This window comes from Acinonyx jubatus, chromosome X (genome assembly GCF_027475565.1).
Source record: "Acinonyx jubatus isolate Ajub_Pintada_27869175 chromosome X, VMU_Ajub_asm_v1.0, whole genome shotgun sequence".
NCBI classification, from domain to species: domain Eukaryota; kingdom Metazoa; phylum Chordata; class Mammalia; order Carnivora; family Felidae; genus Acinonyx; species Acinonyx jubatus.
In genome coordinates this window covers 122,011,184-122,033,060 of record NC_069389.1, presented here as the reverse complement: position 1 = coordinate 122,033,060, position 21,877 = coordinate 122,011,184, and the positions used below count along the sequence as shown (strand labels likewise).

The 21,877-nt window shown below is 44.9% G+C and overlaps 1 protein-coding gene across 23 annotated transcripts in view; it reads right to left on the bottom strand.

The window, feature by feature from the left end:
• Positions 1-21,877, bottom strand: part of ZNF185 (zinc finger protein 185 with LIM domain) — a 94,857-nt gene that overhangs the window by 11,598 nt on the left and 61,382 nt on the right. For 14 of the 23 annotated variants that reach the window (XM_027053433.2, XM_053201839.1, XM_027053445.2 and 11 more), the window contains 5 exons: positions 21,745-21,846; positions 20,586-20,684; positions 17,623-17,712; positions 11,989-12,204; positions 949-1,164 (listed from right to left, as the gene is read on the bottom strand). In XM_027053433.2, coding sequence (XP_026909234.1) covers positions 949-1,164; positions 11,989-12,204; positions 17,623-17,712; positions 20,586-20,684; positions 21,745-21,846 — 723 coding nt within the window. The remainder of the gene's footprint in view (positions 1-948; positions 1,165-11,988; positions 12,205-17,622; positions 17,713-20,585; positions 20,685-21,744; positions 21,847-21,877) is intronic. The other 9 variants (XM_027053438.2, XM_027053447.2, XM_027053437.2 and 6 more) reach the window with 5 other exon arrangements.

Genomic DNA, 21,877 nt, shown 5'->3' with positions numbered 1-21,877 from the left:
GACCCAGTTTCCTTCTTTTCTGGGCTTATAACAAATGGAGAAGCACAAATAGAGCACAGTCATTAGCAGCACAGGCTCTGGACTCTGACTGTCTGGGTACTGATCCCTGTTAGAACACTGCCTGGCCAAATGACTGTTGGCAAGCTATTTAACCTCCCTCTGCTTTAGTCTCTGCTCTGTAGATCTGAGATAATAGCACCTCTCCTATAGGGTTGGTGTGAGAATGAGACAAGTACACATAAGGCACAAGAACAGTGCCTGCACATTTTCAGTTCACAGCAGACACTAATGGTTATCATTATGGTATTGTTGCTATAGTGTTTATTCATTGGTACACCATGCAGTCCCTAAGGGTGAGTGCTCAGGGGCCTGGCCTTCTTGCTCAATGTGGGTGATACCTACAACTGGTTCATAGAAGGTACTTATATATTGTCTCTAGGCCCATGGCTCTTGCTTACTTCCAAACTCATGGTTGCTTTGGGGAAAGATCTCCAGAGAGCAAAGAGAACACCCAAATGTTGCCATGCAAGGCCACCCTTGTAGGGGTGGCAGTGGAAGACTTCATCCAACATCCTTTATCTCTGATAGGAGCTCCTGTTCACACCAGGGTACACCTTCCTCAGAGATCTTCCATCTCCATTAATGGCAAAGGCATTCCACATCCCTCTCCTGACCCAGATCTTCATGCTCCAGATGGCTGCCAGAAAACATGGTACTCTGTTCACCTTCTCTGTTCCATGATTGGTCTAAAAGATTTGATGCTATGGCTTCAAACTGAAGCCCATGAGGACCTACCCCTCGGCACTCATTGCTGGTCACCTTTCCACTGCTTCCTGGCCACTTATATCTGCAGAGAGGATTGCCTAACATGTTAGGGTTTGTTCTGGATGGTGGCTCATGAAAAGAAACCTGGGCTATAGCAGGAGCCCAGCACAGTGTAACACTTACCTGCTGGTGTGGCTTCCCAGTTCCACAAGCTCCTCTGGTCTTCTGGGGCTGCTCTGTTGCTCTGGGGTTCTGGGGGCTGCAGGCTGCTGGAAGGGTGCAGCTGGGTCCCCATGGCCACCTCTCAGGACTGCAGGCCTTTCCTGCCAGGTCTCTCCCACCTTGGCAGCCACATTCTTGTCTTCAGAATCAGCCAAGGTGCTGAGGAACAGTGAACACCTTTACGGAATGAGTCTTTGGGACCAGTCCTTCTTCACCCACTGCATGCTGATGTCACCTATTGTGGCCATAATGGGCTCCTCTCCCAGAGGGTGGGGAAGAGAGGAGCCCAGTACGGCCCCCACCCCAGGGAGAGTCTATCTCCCTTTTGGGGGTATCCCAGCACTACTGCTCCCTTCCTACTGACAAAGACAGTCTCCAAGAACACATGATGACTTCAATGAGGTTTTAAAACACAGTCTTCTTCTAGTTGGAAACAGTGGCATTCCTGTCCCCTTCTTCCATTGGCATCTTTTTTTTTTTTTTTTTTGCAAGGCTTCCCTGTCCCAGTCCATCTGTCCTGTCTAAAAAGCCTCAAGCCATCTGGTCTCTTCCCCAAGCAGTAGTGTTCAGACGACTTATGAACACAGCCAGTCCTGCCAGTGCCCAGCTGTCTGGGAAGGAGCATCTCCCCTAGGCTCCCCTGGCAGGCTGGGTGAAGGTGAAAAAAGGGAAACAGACCATAATGCTCATTGGGTTTTCAAAGGGGCTAATGACCCCAAAATTGGTCACCAATACCCAAAGACTCCGGGCCAGGCCAGAAATATGTGCCTTGGCCCATTTGTGATCCTCAAGTGCCATCTGGTGGCTGGTATGGGCAAGACTGCAGCATAAGCCGTACCCAGTACATCCATTTTCCTTATAGATGGTCACATTTCCCAGCAGGCACCGCGGTCAGAACGCTTGGCTGCAGGAAATGGTGGTGCTCCCAGTGCGCACACACTGAAATGCGTAGGAGCCTGGCGCACACACAGGCAGGTGCATACGTATTGTTGTGGCAGCCTTATTTTCACAGCTAGGAGTATGTGTCTCCTTTATTGTTAAGTAGTCCTAGCTATTATTACGAGGTAATAGTATTTTCATCCTCTTTTTACAATGAACAATCTGGGGTGAGGGTCCCTTTGCAGGTCATAAATGGCAGTCAGAATGGAACTTCAGCCTCCCTCCCTGGGAGATGAAAGTGGAATGGAAGCAGAAGCAAGAGCTCATCACTTAAATGTCTGAGATAAGAGATAAGTATACAAACAAAAGTTTGAAAAACCTCAGTTTCTTCCCCCACAACAGCCAAACATTATGAAAGAGCTGTCTACACTTACTCTTGTGACTTCTTGACTCATTTTTCCTTGTCAACTCTCCACTGAAGCTACTATTGCTTCCCAATATCCCAAATTATCTGTGCCTAGTACCAATATCTGGTCTTTTAGCCCCTGCCCCCACTGGGGACTCTCCAGAATCTCAGGGACCCCGAAAGCAATCATCTGAAGCTGAAAAACTTAATTTGAAATGCTCTGGATATTTTATCCAGGTAGATGAGCCTTGGAGACAACCCAAGGGCTGTTTCTCTTGCTCCCTCACTCCTCGCTTACATACAGTCTCCATAAGATTACTATCAAGGCAAAAAAAATTCTTAAAACCCTCCTCTACAAATAGTAGTAGGAACCTTTAGCCTTCATGTGGAGCAGGTAACCTCAACTTACCCATCCACCAGAAACACAATTCTCATAAAAAATAAAGTGGGGCAAAGACAAGAGCTAACTCATAAAACCAGTGAATTTGTGTGTGTGTTTATACCTACTCATGGCTGAAAATTTAGAATTAAAGCCATGAGATCTCTGCTTGTGTTTGTCTATATGTTTATGTATATATGTTTGTGTATATATGTATGTTATATATGTATAATATTTTCTTATCTCTGGAGAGTATACCAAATTAATTTATAAAATCCCTTATCTTCTATTCCAAATAACTTAGAGATAAATAAGCACTTACAAAAATTAAACATTCCTAAAACTTTCATAAATTAAAGAAACAATTTCTAATACTTTGTAAAAAAAAACAATATTCTTATAAAAACTAACACAAATGGCTAAAATTAACAACACTGGAAACAACAGATATTGGCGGGGATGTGGAGAAAGTTGGTGGGAATGCAAACTGGTGCAGCCACTATGAAAATAGTATGGAATTCCCTCAAAAAGTTAAAAATAGAACTATCCTACCATTCAGCAATTTCACTATTTGGTATTTATCCAAAGGATATAAAAATATTGATTCAAAGGGGCATATGAACACTGATGTTTATAGCAGCATTATCAACTATAGCCAAACTATGGAAAGAACCCATATGTGCATTGACTGATGAATGGATAAAGAAAATGTTGTGTGTGTGTGCATTTATATTACTCAACCATTGAAAAGAATGAATTTTTTCCATTAGCAACAACGTTGATGAAGGTAGACTGTATTATGCTAAATGAAAAAAGTCTGTCAGAGAAAGACAAATTTCATATGATTTCACTCATATGTGGAATTTAAGAAACAAAAGAGATGAAGATAGGTGAAGATAAAAAGGGAGAGGAGAAAACCATAAGAGATTCTTAATTTTAGAGAACAAACTGTGGGTTGATAGAGCACTGTGGGTGGGTGATGGGCTAAAAGGGTGACAAGTATCAAGGAGGGCACTTGTGACGATCATTGTGTGTTATATGTAAGTGATGAATCACTAAATTCTACACTTGAGACCAATTTTGCCACATATGTTAACTCACTAGGTTTTAAATAAAAACTTAAAAAAGAAAACAAAAACCCAAATATTTTAAAAATTCTAGTTCAAAAACTTAGCTAAATCTTTGGCAAACAAGACTAGTTTAATATTCCTAATTTAATGAAAACAGCTGTCTTGTGAGTTATCAACCTTACATATAATAGAAGCACATATTTTAATTTTTTAATATTTATTTTTTTCAGAGAGTGCAGGTGCATGAATGGGAGATGGGGCAGAGAGAAAGGGAGACACAGAATCAGAAGCAGGCTCCAGGCTCTGAACTGTCAGCACAGCCCGATGCAGGGCTCAAAACCATGAACTGCGAGATGGTGACCTGAGTGGGAGTCAGATGTTTAACCGACTGAGCCACCCAAGCGCCCCACACGTATTTTTATTATACTTGAGTATAATCTTCATAAACTTAAATGGTTTAACTAGCCACGTAAGCTAGTATTACATCTACTAGATGTAATATAGTATTATATTATAAAATATATTATTTTACATTTTATATATATAATCTATGTATAGACTATAAAAATATAAATTTGCTTTTAATCAAACTGAGGCATTATTCTGACAAACTCTATTTCAGCAGTAATTATGTTTTATAACATGTCAGCTTAAAGACAGTTTCCAAGATCTTTTTGGAAATTTAAAACCTTAGATTGATGCTAAATTAAATTAACAGATATTTACTAAGTACCTAGATCATTTCTAAGTAAGATAAAATACTGAAATATTAGTTACTAAGCCTAAGTTTAAGTTTATATACTTCTTGCTTCTTATTTTTTATAGTACAGAGAGGTTGTACATACATTTGTTAATAAATGCATTCATTTGTGCACACTGAAAACTTATACTATAAAAAAGTATATAACTATAAAGTTTTATAAGATATATATTCATAAGCTTTACTAGTCTACTGCAAAATGCTGGTATATGACAGATAATTCAAAATGATCTACATCTATTTTTCTCTGTAAAATAAAAGTTACTAACAGTTTAAAATTATAATCAATATGTATAAATGAGACTACTAAAAGTAATAAGGCAAAGGAGAACAACTTTGTATGCAAGGTATGAAAATATGTTTTTGTTAAGGAAAAAGAATAAGTTTGTCCTAAATTAAAATAGTGGTTCCAAAAATTTTGTAAGATGAAATGTAAGTAGATTTAAAATTATAAAATGTTTACAGAAAAGAAATTTTATTTGCCGTGTTCAAAATTTACTAAAATTAAGTGCGATTATTTATAGTATTTTCTTTTTTTTTTTAATTTTTTCTTAACGTTTACTTGTTTTTGAGACAGAGAGAGACAGAGCATGAACGGGGGAGGGTCAGAGAGAGAGGGAGTCACAAAATCTGAAAGAGGCTCCAGGCTCTGAGCGGTCAGCACAGAGCCCGATGCGGGGCTTGAACTCATGGACCGCGAGATCATGACCTGAGCAGAAGTCGGACGGTTAACCAACTGAGCCACCCAGGCGCCCCGAGATTATTTATAGTCTTTTCAAAAAGAGCTCTGGTATCAAGTATTGTACCAATAAAAAACTAAAATTTGGCTTTCTCTCTGTTAAAATAGTAAGAGTTTCTTGGCTCACTGGCGTGCTCTTAATAAAAGGTTAATGATAGTTCTTTTTTCCCCAGTAATCTATTGTGAAAATGAATAAAGGAAAACCTCACTAAAATGGAGTCAGGAGGCCAGAAGTGGGAGCTCTCATGCCCTACCACTCCTTGGTGTCCCTTGCAAAACTAACAGGAAGAAGCCTAAATTTTACTATTCCAGCAGGAGGAAGATTTTCTCCTTGCCCAGCAATAGCCCAGCTCATGAGAGACTGTAACAACTCAGCCAAGGAAAAGCCGCTACACTTCAAAGTCCCAGTTCACTCCAATGGACTTTTTGTTTATAACAAGCCCTCCCAATGTTTCTCCTTTTTCTGTAATAGAGTGTTCCTCTTCTTTGCTCTTGGACTTGCTTTTGCTGTAGCTTGTGTGTCCTGAATTGCAATTCTCTGCTATTCCTGAATAAACCCATTTTGCTGATAAAATAACTGCCTTTTTATTTTTAAGGTGAACACTATCTAAAAAGAAAAGTTTTTATGTCTTATCAAACTAATATCCTATTCTTTATGTTGACTTTATCATGTCAATTATTTTTAAAAGGCCTTAATTTTAAAGGAGCTAATAGTCTTTGGGCACCTGGGTGGCTCAGTTGGTTAAGTGTCCGACTTTTACTCAGGTCATGATCCCACAGTTCGTGAGTTCGAACCCCATGTCGGGCTCTGTGCTGACAGCTCAGAGCCTGGAGCCCGCTTTGGGATTCTGTGTCTCTCTTGCTCTCTGCCCCTCCCCAGCTCACGCTCTGTCTCTCTCTCTCTCCTTCAAAAATAAATAAACATTTAAAAAAGACATTTTAAAGGCTCTAACAGTGTTTACAATCATTTTATCTCCTATGTTTACTTTAATTTTTTCTCACACTTTGATTTAATAGATAACCAAGAAGTATTTCTCACTATCTCATAATCGTTATCAAATCCTCAAACCTTCTGATAACATTTGACATTTTGACTTCCCCAAATCAAATCTGAAATATCTTTTACACCTAAAACTGACACTGAGATTTCCCCGAGGGCCCAAAGGATTTATTTGTTCTTTTACCTTGCAACAAGAGCAGTACTAAAACTATTCATATTTATTTAATATTGTATACATTTTATGGGAAGCAGTGTCAAATCCAAAAATAATAATGCTGAGCCTTTCTTAAGTTAAATTTTAAGGGGTAAAATTTTAATTATACAAATATTTCAGAAATTATATAAAATTCCTAGCGATCTGTCAGTGCCCTCACTGTCTTGGTGCTGCCTTGCCAAATATTAAAACAACAGCACAATGTTATCAGTCATAATTTTAATTATTTTTAAAATGTAACTTAAATATGTTCTTACTACCATATGTCTGTCTTTCACTAGCTTGAAACGTTCCCTTTTAAAAGGGTCATTGCCACTACTGTTGCTAAACCTTTGTGAGAACAAGTACACCCACGTGGGGAATTCTGGCTCCTTCAAGTGACTGAGGAATCCATTTCACCAGTTAAGTCATCTAAGAAATCCAACAGGTTCTTCTCCTTCCCCCAATTACATTGTTCTTATCATTGTCGGTCATCTGAGATAACAGATCTAATGAACTATAAAAATTAAAGTTTGCTAAACTGATGGAAGAACTCAATCTCCCATGGCCTAAGGTTTTATCCTTGGCACCGATCATCCTCTGATCCTCTCCTGGGTCTCACTCTACTTCCCTCTGTACTTCCTGGAATCCTAGGCTAGTCAAGCCTTGTCCATTAGGAGGTTTGCACTGACTGGCTTTCCTCCTGGTGCATACCCAGAATGGGGCTAAGGGTCTCCTTGTTACTTTGGACTATTAGCAGTAGTGGTCTTTAATCCTCTGGCCCAAAGACTCCAAATGTCACCTTTGCTGATGAGCCTAGTCTACCGAGATGCCATGCCAGTGACCTGACGCAAAGACTAGAAATGAAAGACCTAGACAGTTCTAGAAAGAAGACTTTTCCACAACCACACCCAGCATGCTTGGGGATTTGGACTACTAGGAGGAAGAAAGGAAGGACAGTTGCAAGGTGTTGCTGCCCACCTTAGAAACAGAACAGTATTGCCAGGGCAATTCATCCAGGCTGGCCCAGGCAGAGCCTCTGTCTGAAAGTCAGAGCCTTGCCTCAGATGCCCTTGTCTGCCAATCTGTTTGAGTGTGCCGCTTTGTCTTGGTGTCTCCATGGACTGGGCATTTGCTCAATTGGCTCCAGGCAGTTAGAAAATAGCTTGGAGATACTCTGCCCACAACCTGGGCCAGAAGGGGTCACACACTCCACTCTTCCACTTGAGCCACAAAGATGACTTTCTGACTTAACACTTCTCTTTCCCTTACTGCTCCCCCAAGTCTTATCAGCTGCCCAATTCTGGGTCCATTTTACTTACTTAAGAGTTCTATTTCCATATCCACAGCTACCACCCTAGCTGGGGCCCCATCATCTCTTACTTAGTGGACTGGAACCTCTTTGTAGCTCATCTCCCTGCCTCCACTCTTCCCACGTCCAGTTCATTCTTCACACTGCCACCATAGAAATAAGGCTAAAGCACAACTCTGACCATTTCACTTCCCTGCTTAAAACTTTTCTGGCTCTGGGGGTGCCTGGGTGACTCAGTCAGTTAAGTGTCTGACTTCGGCTCAGGTCATGATCTCGTGGTTTGGGAGTTCAAGCCCCACATCAGGCTGTGTGCTGACAGCTCAGAGCCTGGAGCCTGCTTTGGATTCTGTGTCTCCCTCTCTCTGCTCCTCCCCCACTCATTCTCTCTCTCTCTCTCTCTCTCTCTCTCTCACTCTCTCTCTCTCAGAAATAAAGAAACTTTAAAGAAATTTAAAAAAAAAACTTTTCTGGCTCTGTTTGTGGGAATGTAAAATGGTAGAAAACAGCCACCGTGGAAAATAGTATGGCAGTTCCTCAAAAAATTTAAACATAAAATTACTATATGATCCAGCAATTCCACTTCTGGGTATATACCCAAAAGTACTGAAAGCAGGATCTCAAAGAAATACTTCTACACCCATGTTTATTACAGTATTATTCAAATTTGCCAAAAGGAGGAAGCAGCTCAAGTATCTCTTGACACTTGAATGCATAAACAAAATGCAGTATGTCTATATTATGGAATATTATTCAGCCTTAAAAAGGAAGGAAATACTGACATATGCTACAACATGGATGAACCTTGAAGACATTATGCTAAATGAAAGATGCTAGTTACAAAAGGACAAATACTGCATGATTCCACTTCTATGAGAAACCTAGAGTAGTCAAGTTTATAAAAACAGAAAGTAGAATGATGGGTGCCAGGGGCTGGGGAGAAGGGGATGGGAGTTGTTTCATAGAGAAAGGGTTTTAGTTTTGCAAGACAGAAAGAGTTCTGGAAATTGGTTGCATAACAACATGGATGTACTTAATGCCACTGCCTTTATACTTTAAAATGGTTAAGATGGTAATTTTTATGTTTTGTGAATTTTACAACAATTAAAAAAAAACTTTCCTAACTCTTCTTTGTCCTCTGGAGAAAGTCCAAGCCCTTGTTAAGGCATAAAGATCAGACTCTGCGCATTTGTGTCTGTGATCATGCGGCTTTTGTCCTTTATTAGATTGATATGGTGTGTTGGTGACCCTAAGACCACCACCAGGGTCCATGATTCACTAGGAGCACTCCCAAGACTCAGCATATAGTCATCCTCAAGGCTAAGATTTATGACCATAGAAGGATACCAAGCAAAATCAGTGAAAGAAAAAGGTGATATTTTCATTCACGACCCAAGATTATTACTGGAGACTGGTCACATAGGAACTTTCTTCCTGGCACGAACCAAAACTCCCAACTCCCAGGAGGCAAGCAGACACTCAGCATAAAGCACGTTGTTTGTACAAGTGATCCAGGTGGTCACCCTTAACTCTCATCATTTAGGGAAATTTTCATATCAGTGTAGAGAACTGTTTACCTCTTCAAGTTCCTGGAGGCCGGCCAAGGGCACATCTTGCAAGCAGCCCTTTCTTTTTTTTTTTTTTTATTTTTTTAATGTGTATTTATTTTTGACAGAGAGAGACCGAGCATGGGCGGGGGAGGGGCAGAGAGAGAGACACACACAGAATCCAAAGCAGACTCCAGGCTCTGAGCTGTCAGCACAGAGCCCGACACGGGGCTTGAACTCACAGACCGCGAGATCATGACCTGAGCCGATGTCGGACGCTCAACTGACTGAGCCAACCAGGCACCCCACAAGCAGCCCTTTCTAAAGAGAGTAGCCTCAGGCCTGCTAGGTTAACTCTTGTCTGCCCAACGTCAACTTTTCAACGGCTTTCTCATCATAAACCACAGTCATATAAAACCACAGGGTGCTGCGAAGCATGCCACACTGACATCTACCCTTCAGCACAGATTACCCTTACTCCTGGGCCCCTCCTTCACCTCCTTACAAAGTGCTTCAAGAGGAACATGAACTGTCACCTCTGTGAAGCCTTCTCTGATTCCATGCAGCCAGCCAAGTCACATACTCCTACTATGCTGCCATTATAACCTATCCACACCTCCTTGAGGTCAGTATCTCCAGTGCTTAGGACATGGCTTGGCATGGGCTAGTCATTAAGTAAAATATTGTTTAATTTTACAATGTGTGGCTCATTAACTCACAGAAAAAATCAAGGAGCCCACATTACTCTGTGTATTCCTTCCCCTGCCCTCCAACCTACATTTGCACTCATCCTTCCCTCCTGTTTCAAAAACAGAGCCCTCTACTTCTTTCCCAAGACTCTAGAACCCCACCCTAAGCCCACCATAAATTCAGTGACCATTAACCTTTGGATTTGCTCATTCTTTATTCAAATATCAAACTGTCTTTACCAACAGTGTACTTCCTTCCCTGGGAACATAGGCATGCACTCTAGAAAGCACTTCCTATCATCCTGTAGCTGTATTTATCTAATCACCCATCAAATTTCCATCACTTGCTGGCCAACATTTTAGAAAGAGTTGTATACCTCCACCAACTGCACCACCTCACCTCCAAATTCTTCCTCAATCCGCTATAAGTCAACCAAACCTTTCTGCCTCCCTGACCTGCCCTCCATTTAAGGCAGCCATAAACTCCATTCTACCAAATCCTGTGGTCTTATTTAAAGGTCCACAGCATACTGGAAAGTTAGCTCAGCCTAGCTTGGTTTCCATGACAGTACTCTTTCCAAGTTCTTCCATTTATCCAAAACTTTCTTTCTCAGTATCCCCTTTCAGATCCTCTTCTGCTACAAGACCTTTCAATATTATTTGCCAGAATTCTGACCCAATCTGCCTTTGTAGCTCTTATTTTTATCTTTTTTCATTGTATGGACTCAGAGTTTTAGGGGGCCAATAATTAACACCTCTTTTTAGACAAAAGAACAGAAAATGGAGATAAAGGTCCACTGATGAAGCTGATGGCTTTACACATAGAGCCAAAAAGGAGGGCACCCCTTACATCCTTGAACCACAGGGCCTTACTCACCCAGCCAAGAGCCTGGCTGGACAACTGACCCCAGGGGCTTGTAGACAAAAGCAAAGAATCCAGGGGGAACCTTCTTGGCTGTACATATGAAGCCATTTTCTTCCAAAGACCAGGAGGATTGGTGGCCAAGTTGGATCCATGCAGTTTCTGTTCCCAATGTGGCAACCAATTAGCCTTTCCTGCCCAAGAGAAAAAGAGGAGGAAGGGAGGCCAGCAGTATAAACAAGAGACCAGGGAAACTCCACATCCATTAAACAACAACAAAACTGGCATTAATAACATTAATGCTATATTAATCATGAACAGATCAGACATGACTTGTAGGAAGATTCACTCCAGCTGCCATGTGGAGAATCAGGCCAGGCATTATAAAGTAAGATGATGCAGGAGACCAGTTAGGAAACTATTTGCTCAGTCAAGAGAGAAATGATAAGGCCACAAGTCTTATTGCCTTATAAAATGTAAAGTTGAAGGAAAGTGGTAGCCAAGGCTTTTCCAAGATTCCAGAATTGGTCAACCGAGTGGATGGTGATGGTCGCAAGCTGTGGAAAGAATGAGATGAGATATAGCAAGGAAGTTGGGGAGAGGTGCTGTGCAGAGATATGATAAGGTCATTTGAGTTATGCTGAATGTAAAGTGCCTACAGGGAATCTGGACAATAATGTCCAGTAGGTCTGGAGTTGAGTAAAGATTATACTAGGGGCTGCAGAGTGGATGAGGTTGTCTGAAGAATGTTCCCTCTCTCTCTCTCTCTCTCTCTCTCTCTCTCTCACACACACACACACACACACACACAGTGCCATTTTACACACACAAATAGTCCTCTTCCTACTTATGACCCCCATCTTGGGAGACCTCCTTCCTGGTCCACATGTCAGAAATTAGCCAGGGCTTCTTACCTCTGCATACATACACCAGCTCCTATCCCAGCCCTATCCCAACTACTTGTGCTGTAGGAAGCCCCTAAACACTGCTTTGCACCCAGGGAGTCACTATCCCAATCCCACTCATGGAGCAGGAGTTTGAACACCTTGGTGTGTGATGTGCCAGGCACTGGCATGAACATGGGGTAAGAGTGGGTCCCACTTGGGTCATGGCCCCTGACAACTCTCCAGCTCAGGTAGGCAGGGACCCAGCACAGTTTAATACTTACCTGCTGGCCTGGCTGTTCAGTTCCACAAGCTGCTCTGGTCTTCTGGGGATGCTCTGCTGCTCTGGGGTCCTGGGGGCTGCAGACTGCTGGGAGGGTGCAGCTGGGTCCCCATGGCCACCTCTCAGGACTGCAGGCCTTTCCTGCCAGGTCTCTCCCACCGTGGCAGCCACATTCTTGTCTTCAGAATCAGCCAAGGTGCTGAGGAAGAGTGAACACCTTTATGGAATGAGACTTTGGGACCAGTTCTTCTTCACCCACTGCATGCTGATGTCACCTCCTGTGGCCATAACAGGCTCCTCTCCCAGAGGGTAGGGAAGAGAGGAGCCCAAAGGCAGTCCCCACTTGTACCAGAGAAAGCATGAGCCTCTGGTGATTTTGCCATACCCTCAATCTAGCAATGAGGAAGCGGATTCTCAGCTGTCTAGGCATCAAGGGAGATCTTTCTTCCTCCCTGGAATCACATCATGCCTACACTTGCACACCCTTCCATCCCCATCTGAGGTGCTTCCAATGGTCTCATTCTTTCTCCTGGTGCTTCCTCCTTAACCTCTAGTGTGATGGTGCTGCTGCCTGGAGGCCTCAAAGATGTTATATGACCACTAGGCCAGGGACACAGAGTCAGGCTAAACTCAACTCTCCCAACATCAGCAGCCTGCCTCCAATCACTGGTGAGGCTCCCCTGGAACAAGAAGATCACACTACCAGCTACCTCCAGCCCTAGGATCTTTTATTCATAGAAGTTAATCCCATAGTAGGTATGCTCCCTGCCTTCATGCTTCAAGTGGAGCAGTGACCATACTTTTTGCAAAGTATGCCCTGAAAGCAATGCAACTCTTCAGCCTCAGGTGAGAGGAACAAAAATATCCCAGCAGAGACAATAAACTTATTACCACTTCCAGCTGCCCAGGCATATCTGCAGGCAAGTGGGTGTTGTGTCTCCCTGTGCTGCTTCTACCCTAATAGTCTGCTGCAGCCCAGCCAGATACCAAAAGTGGTCTGCTCAGATAATGCCAGTCCCTTAGTCAGCAAGATACCCTGACACACCCACTCCACCCTTATCTGTGACATACATGCTTGAGCCAAAAACAAACCTGGAAGCCCAAAGAGCTTGTTTCCTGCCTCTGTAAGCCTGGAGCTAGCTTTGCCATGGACTTAATCAGAGTGCTGTCCCATCTCCTATCTGTTATAGAATTACAGTAACAGAGATTGTCCTTATGAAGTTTGTGAATCAAGTCAAGATTTCTGCAAAGAGTAATTCTGGGGTCTACTGCAACACAGTGGCAAGTGGGTGAATAAGGTTCCTTTGCCCTAGGCCTCAGAGCAAAGCCACTATGATTATAGGAATTGTAATCCACCTGACCTATAAAAAGTAAATCTTACTAAAACAGTCACAGGCAGTCTTGCTGAGCAATGTAATATCCCAGAGGTCTCCCATGCCCCTAATGAACTGCCTGGAAGTCACGTGCTTAGAGATACGCCTGTAACTAGATCAAAGATCCAGTAGCCTAACACAGCTACTGCCAATTCCTGACACAATCAGACTCTCCACATGGAAGATAACAATACCTTCCATTCTTAAACTACCCCCAAAAGACTCCTCTGCTGGTTGTCAATGGTTCTTCACAGTGAATACATGTGCTTAAAGTTCACATGCTTCTCATGCAGAAAGAACATAAACCTGAAAATCTGAGACTTGCAACATAACAAAGAGGAAAACAGCCTATGTTTTAGATGTAAAGTCTAATAACAAAAGTTTGCTGGGGAAGAAATGAACTACTCTGTCTTATTAAATGAAATCAGGCCAATAAGCTGGTAAAAGGAAGCAGAGGCCAGTTTTCCCAGTGTTTTTTTGAGGTGGAAGGAGGCATTCCTCTGGGGCTGCTTTATTTAGCTTGAAGTCTTTTATAAAAGGAGAGTTTGACATAGTACTTTGTGCCAGGAAATGTTCTACATGCTTTTGACAAACTCACTTGACCCTCAGAACAACACTGTGTGATAGGAACTATTATTACTACTATTCTACCGTAAGGAAATACAAACACAGAGTGTAAGAGGAAGAAACTTAGCATGTCTGACTCTATATTGCTTCTATTTCTCTTGCTACTGTGACCTATAGCTTAGAAACTTCTGTTTAGCCCTGCATGTAGGCATGCTACAGCTAAGATTTGCAAAAACCACTCTTTACCCAAAACTTACTTCACCCAAGGGGATAAGGAAGTATGCACAGAAATGACTATGCTATGTTTAAGATTTACAGGAACAACATGACCAAATTCCTGTAAACAAAGATAAACTGACCAAGGACAGACAAATTACACAACCTTCCTGGGATGTCTACAGATGTCAGTCATCTTTTAACTCCACTCCCTCCTGATTCCTCCTTTTGCTAAGTTTCTTTTGCTTCTTTTATAAAGCTCAAATTTCATGCCAAGGGGAGATAGCTCCTTAGGACAACAGTCCACCATCTCCTTGGTTTGCTGGCTGTCTGGATAAAGTCGCTTTCCTTACCCCAGTGTCTTGCCTTTCCACTTACTGGCTTGTCTTGCAGTGAGCAAAATGAGCTTGGACTTGGTTAGAAGAGATTAAAATGATACCCAAGGTCAAATAGCGAGTGACAGAGCTTAAGCATAAGACCATGCACAGGAATACATGCTCCTGATTACCATACTATACCAATTCTTCCTGTACATGTGATGAAGCAAGACCAAGTTAGACTAGAGAAGAGTTCATCAACTTTGGAACAGTTTGACTACTCCGCAGGATAGCCTTGCCCCCTGCCCCCATCACCCTTCCTCGCCCAACTCTTGGGAATTAAGCTGCCTTTCCACAGAACCCCAGAGCCCTGCCCAGGCAGATCTGCCCAGGAGGTCCCTCATGGGTGGAGGATCCGCTGCCCTCCCAGTATGTCCACAGCCCCTGCCCCTGGGCAGCTCTGGAGATCAGTGGCCAGTGGCCAGAAACGACCGAGAGGCCGGGGCACCCTGCCAAACAGGCGGGGACCACAGGAGCCCCGTTCAGCTCCTTACGGGCACCCAGCTCGCTCTCTCTTTCTCGCCTCCGCCTGGACTGTGGCGATGGTCCCTCCACACGTGGTCAGAGGGGCTGCTTCAACCCCAAGGTCGGTGGCACCACCAGAGCCCACTGGGCCAGCAGGGCAAGGGCAGCGAGGGCCCAGGGAGCCTCCCAGACGGTAGGCCTAGCCCATTTGTGATCCTCGCGCACCATCTAGCGGCCGGAACCAGCATGGCAGCAAGAAAAGCTACACTGAGGCCGTTCTCCCCCAGGGCAGCCATTTCCCTCGGTGAAATGTCGCATTTCCCGATGGGCGCTGCGACTCAAGCTTCCGGTTGCAAGGAAATGGCGGTGCGCGCAGGCGCACACTAGCTTCAGCGCTCTCGCTCCAGCGCGCAGGCACACAGAAGACGGTGTCGCGCCCCACTAGGAGCACGGACACAGGGACGAGCCAATCAGGAGCGCACGAGCGAAACCGGACTTGTGTCCCGGCTGCTCAGACTCCTGGAGGAGTGCTGGGATCTCAACCATTTTTCTTTCCAATCCAGCATCTGGTGGGTTTCCACAGACATCGTGAAGGCTCTAGAGCAAGGCTTGTCAACTTCGTCATTATTGACATTTTAACTGGATTACTCTATGGTGGATGCTGGTCTGTGTATTGTAGGTCATTGAGTAGCATCCTTGGTCTCCACCCATTATTTGCCAATAGCAACCTCCTCCCCATTGTGACAATAGTGTCTCCAGCCATTGCCAAGTGATCCCTAGGGGTTCAGGAGGTGGGGAAGCTGCCCCTGGTTCAGAGCCACTACCCTAGAACAAAGATTTTCAAGCTAGACTGCGCATGAAAATAAACTGGGAGTTTTAAAAAAGACAATGATGGTGTAAGCCACCTCACAACAATTAAATCTAAGTCTCTGCATAGGGCTCAGGAAGCTTTTTTGTTTTTAAAATATTTTCCTGTTGATTCTCAAGTGCGGCCTGAGTTTTCTCCACTGCCCTATTGCATAAGAAGCTAGATCCTGTCCCAGTTCAGGGAATATTAGATGAGATCATGCAGGCAGAGTGCTTTACACCTTAACCAGCTGAGAGTTACTGGTTCTGGATCTTAAGAATAGGTTCCAAACAACAGACTTCATAAACTAGCTTTTTAAAGTTTTTCCTGAAGGTTTTTTTTTTTTTTTTTAGAGGCTCTTGTGTTGGGACTCAGTTTTACCACTTGTAAGCCCTTGAGCAAGTCACTTAACCTTTCTGTGCCCCAGTTTCCCCATCTTATTCATTTCACAGAGTTGCTTGAAAGATTGTAAAGCATCCAGCAGAGCACACTATAGGTGTCAGTTACTGTTTTCACTCTGTTAACTGTCAGTGCAGTCTGAAACCAAAAAGTCACAAAATAGGGCCTCATACCTCATAGCTTACCAAAGCCTTACTCCATCTATCATCCCTGTCACTGGTTAGGCTCTAGCCACTCTGTGCTTTGGAACATGCTGGTGTGTTCCCACAGCAGTGTTTTTAGGTCTGCAGCTCTTTTCTCTTTTCTAAAATTGGTTCCTTCTCCTTATGAGAGCTTGGCTGAGTTGCCCCATGTATTAGCCCTCCTCACTGCCACCACTCTATCTTAGCCCTCTGGGTATTTCTTTCAGAGCACTGTTCTTCCCAGAAGGCACAGAGACTTAGGTTTCACACCTTTGTTCTTCATTCCTACTGGGTGCAAACCTCACAGGATTGTGGGGAGCACTGTATGAGACACAGTGAGTAGAGTGGAGTGCACACAGTAGGTGACCCAAAGTTAAGTAGCTATTGTGGTCATTAACAATATCCAGTATTAAAGAACCAGCCCTTTCATACCTCAATAGGCCTTCTATTCTACCACTCCTCCACAAGGACCCTCAGTACTAGCCACACTCAACTGCATACAGTGCTCAGGAAATACCAGGTTGTTTGGAGTCTTTTGCATATCCTCTTCCCTTTGCTTGAAGGGCTCCTATTCACCTTTCAAGATTAGGCTCAAAAGCCACCTCCCCCATGAATTTGTCCTGAGTGCCCCATTCCCCTGCTCCAGCATAATGTATTGTTCCAATATGGGCTGGGCTTTACCTCCCATCAGCCATATCTGTGTGCTCCAGCCTCCAGCACAGGGCAGGTGCCATTCAAGTGATTGCTGATGGAAAGTGTGGGTACCTGGGGCACCTGGGTTGCTCAGTTGGCTAAGCATTGATTTCGGCTCAAGTCATGATCTCATGGTTTGTGGGATCAAGCCCCACATCCGGGCTCTGTGCTGACAGTGCAGAGCCTGCTTGGGATTATCTCACTCCCTCTCTCTCTGCCCCTTCCCTGCTTGCACTCTCTCCCTCTCAAAAATAAATAAACACTAAAAAAAAAAAAAGACTGGGTGATTTCCTGATTTTGGAAGAATTCCTGGCTGGAGGAAGCAAAGTGTAGGGGAAGACTTTCTGGCCTCAGAGCCAGAAGCCAGAGGGTTCTAGCTGCAGTTTCACCTCTTGCCACATGCTTCAGACCAGCTCACAGGCCTTGCTGGCCTCACCTTCCAAGCCCAAAGGCCAGTGCATACCTGACCTGAATCTCTCCACCTCAGAAGCTCAGCACTATTCCCTGATGCCTTACCCCTTCGAGTGTGCATCCTTGTCCTCCAGGTCTGCTGGACTGTCACTCTTCTGGTCAGCTGGTCCAGCAGAGGCCAAAGTGGAGCTGGAGCTGAGGGAGGAAGCACACAGGCCTGCTGAGGCCTTAGAGCAAAGGAGACTCAGGGCCCTTGCCAGCTGCCTTCTCACCAGAAAGGGGAACCTATATCTGCCAGTAAAGGATGGCATCTCAGTCCTGCTGTTAGTGTGGCATAGATGCCACTGTGTGTGATAACGGCTTGTGAGTCCCGGCTGTGAACTGGGCACCTGAGTTCAAGATCAAGCACTGCCCCTGATCAGCTCAGGGGTCCCTGGGGAAGTCTCCTGGTTTGGGGCTCCAGTATCCTTGCCTGACCTATACACCTCTTAGGGCTGTGTGGGAGTCCAGGAAGATTGTTCTTTACTAAATGCTCTGCACACCCACAGCAAACTGGACACTCCTACTGGTGGACTGGTAGATGGAATAGGGCAGAAGCCTGCAGCTTGGGAATGCACAACCCCTTCCCATTGCACCTTAGCACTCTAGAGCCATGTGCCCTCCTCAGCCACCTCCATGTGCTCCCTGGTACTGAGCATTCTAGTGCCAGTTGGCTGTCCCTGGGATTCCTTCCTCTGACTCCTGCTTGCTGGATTGGGCTGCAGTCCCTACAGGAGGGTCTATTCCCAGGCTCTGCTTCCTAATGCCATCCCTTCTGCCACCTCAGCTTGGGTCCTTGTGAATACATGCTGGGCTTTCAAGGCTGAGAGTTTTCACCACACACATCTTGATCATCCAGGAGAAGAGGGAAGCCAACAGCTGGGCACACTCTGTGGAAGGAGTCTAAGCCTGGTCTGGGTTCAGGACTTTGTGTCTATATGTGTACTTCCTCCCAAAGGGATGGATTCTATCCCCAACAGATGATGAGAACTGAAGGACTGCTCGAACAGATGCTCAGGGCACAGTACTCACTTAGATCACACAGCTGCCTGACACTGGGCCACCGTGTCCTTGTGGTTAAGTGTAGGCTCCCTGCAGGCACATTGCCTGGATTCAAATCAGTACTTTGCTACCTCTCAGGTGTGTGACCTTGGGCACATCACCTGAAATGGGGATGATAATTGTGTCTGCCTCATAAGTTTTCTGAGGAGAGTAAATGGGATAATAGATGCTAAGTACTTAGAATAATGCCTGGGCCCTAACATGTGCTAAATTGTTCCTGTTTTTATTACTGGGGCCTGTGGACATTTATAGAAGCAGCATCCCTTTGTAGTCTATCTGTATCCATCAACTTGATACAGATTGAGTGACTGGGTGCTGTCTTACCCAGTATTTCCAGGGGTAGGTTGCATTCTTTGTCTCTGTAAATCAGGCAGGTTGATGTTCACAGCAAGCTGAGCAGTCACAGCTCACAGAGCACCTCATTGCCCATGCAAGCCTGCACTTGAGTAACACACTCACTAAGATTCCTCATGTTTGTTCCCACATCCATTTATCCCAGTTGTACTTGCAACCATAATTACTAAATTCAATTATTAAACTCATAAAAGTGAATGGAAAAGGAGTGGTTGCTTTTCGCATAAGAAACATTTTATGGGGCACCTGGCTGGCTCAGTCGGTAGAACGTGCAACTCTTGATCCCGAGGTTATAAAGTCAAGCCCCACGTTGGGTGGAGAGATTAGTTAAAAATAAAATCTTAAAAAAAGAAACATTTTCCTTGGAAATATAATAAAGGTAAGTTTCTTAAAAATCATTGCCAAAATATGTACAGTTAAGACGATGTAAAAAACTAGGTTAAGTCTTTAGACTGTTTTACAAGTTAATTTGATGTTTGGCTTAATTTTAAAGAAACTGAAAGCAGAAAGCAAAGACTTTGTTTTAGGAGGGTGTGTTAGCAAGAATTATCTGGATGAATATTCAAAGATAAAGCAGTCAAGAACTTTACCCAATCACACTGGACCAGAGGTCTACAACAGCAACAGTTAATCTGCACAACTGTGCTGGCCAGGACACAGTGAGGCAGGCTGCAAGTGCTGGCCTTTCAGACAGTGGTTTCCACTAGTGGCAGCTCAAAGAGCCAAGGCCCCAACCCAGTGGCCTTTCTTTGCACCTGCTGAAGCAGAGTGGTAGGGCAGGTGTGCCGGCTGGCAGCATGCCCTTGTGGCTCTCTGCAGACACTGGCTTTGTCCGTCTGCTCTGAACCATAAGGGCACTAGCACAACTTGGAGCTGAACTATCTGTGCCAACATCAGCATACCTATACTTTGTCCCCGAGGATGACTCATGCTTGGTTTTCAGCCACTTAGGGACAGGTGAGACCTTGGGAACCACTCCCTGAATCACCTGAGAAAGTGGACCCTGACTCCACCCAGATCCAGGAACTTAGAGCCCAGCCAGACATGTTTATCTTCTCAGTGGGGCCACTGCTTTTCCTCTCACTGAACCACAGAGCATAGCTGTCCAGAGGAGGTGGGCAGGACAGGAAAAGGAGCTTAAGGATTTGTGGAAGGAAAAGAGGAAAGCAGAGATGAAGGACCTCCTTCTAGCTTATCCTCGGAGCTCAGCCAAGAAGAGAGAAGGCACTGATTAACCCATCATTTGGTCATTCATTTGTCCCTTCACTCATTCCGTACATATTCATTCTACTTCCTGGTGCCTGCCCAGGCAGGGCTGAACCTCCAGCTGCAAGTGGACCCTTGCGCCGGCTCTGGAGGATCTTGAGAGCAAGTGACAGAGGGCAGGAGAAGGAGCAATATTCAAGCATAGGCAATTCTGATAAGTGGAAAGCACAGGGACAAAGGATGTGGTGGGAGCAACTGGAGAAGCAAGCTGTAGACAGGACTATGGGAAATGACCAGTGTTCAGTCCCCCGTAACCCAGGCAGTTTTGTCAGCTTGACCCTGGCCTGTCACCAGGGACATGAGAGAATCAGTAACCTGGGGTCATCTGCCTCCTCCAGGCAGCTTACCCTCCTCTCCCAGAGTCAATGTCTGCTTCAATCAAGCCTTCAGGTGGGAAGCCCATGGCTCTGGATCCCACATTGCCATCACTTGACTGTGCACTTGACCTGTTATGGGAAGAGAAACATTTGCTGACTCTGATTAGGTTTTGATCTAATATAACTAAGATGTCCTGAGAGCCGGCCTCAAGGACTAGAAGGCCAGGCTCCCAGTTGCCACCCTGCGCTGCTCCAACTAGAGCCAACTGGACATCAGCAAGTATTTCTGCTTTTCTTCCAAACCTGATGGAATGGGAGCAAGAGTGGAGCCAAAAAACAGAGCAAAATGGCAACTTGGGAGGAAGCTGGCACAACGTGGGGAAGCCAATGGTCAAAAAAACAAAGGGCAAAGCACTTGGGGCCACTGATAATAATAGAGCCCAAGGCAGAAACAAGCTCCCCCAGACATCCCAGGTCCCCTTCCCTCATTTCATGACTGAGTCCCCATTGGGGGTCCAGAACCCCACACTGATAAAATGGAGGCAGACAGGCAAGGCTGTGGGCTCTTATCCATTACTGGTTACCAACTTCCCATTGAAGAAACACTCAACTCTCAGCCGTTGCTCACCACACCCAGGCTTCCTTGGTCTAGCATGAAGGACAGCTCAATGAGATAGTCATAGGATGGCTGGGCACAACCATCCCTTCTGGACTCATCATCCACCACTGGCTCTGCCTCCCATCCTTGCCAGCACCTGCCATGTCTCCCTTTATCCACAGTTCATCCTGGAAGTCTATGCTAGATGCTCTGTTGAGGTCAATGCATCCTTTGGTCATTGACTTCCCTAAACTTCTGACTTGGCAGGCTTGCTTGCCCTGGCCATCAGCAGGACTGCTTTCAGTGGGGGCAAAGGCACAGTGAACTTGGGCCAAGGGCTGGGTGGGGGTGGTCTGGCCTGGAGTTTTGTCCTCCTCTGCAACTGGCTTTCTGAGGGATCTTGGCAGGGGCCTGCCCCTCTCCAAACCTCATACATTCCTTCATTTATTCTTTCAAAAGATATTCACTGAGGACTTGCACTGCCCCAGGCACTGGGGACACAGTGGGGGAACTGGACAGTCCTGGTCCCAGCTCTATCCATGGACCTTACACCATAGGCCACATGGGCTCTATGTCCCTGCACTGAGTTACCTTAGGTCTAGATTGGGGCCCTTGCAGGCCTCCTCACCAGCCAAGTCTTCCTTGGCCTCTCTAGGGCTGGGGTCCTCCTTGTATTTGGAGCCCAGGGAAGACCTATGGAGGAAAGAAACATAAGTTAACCATC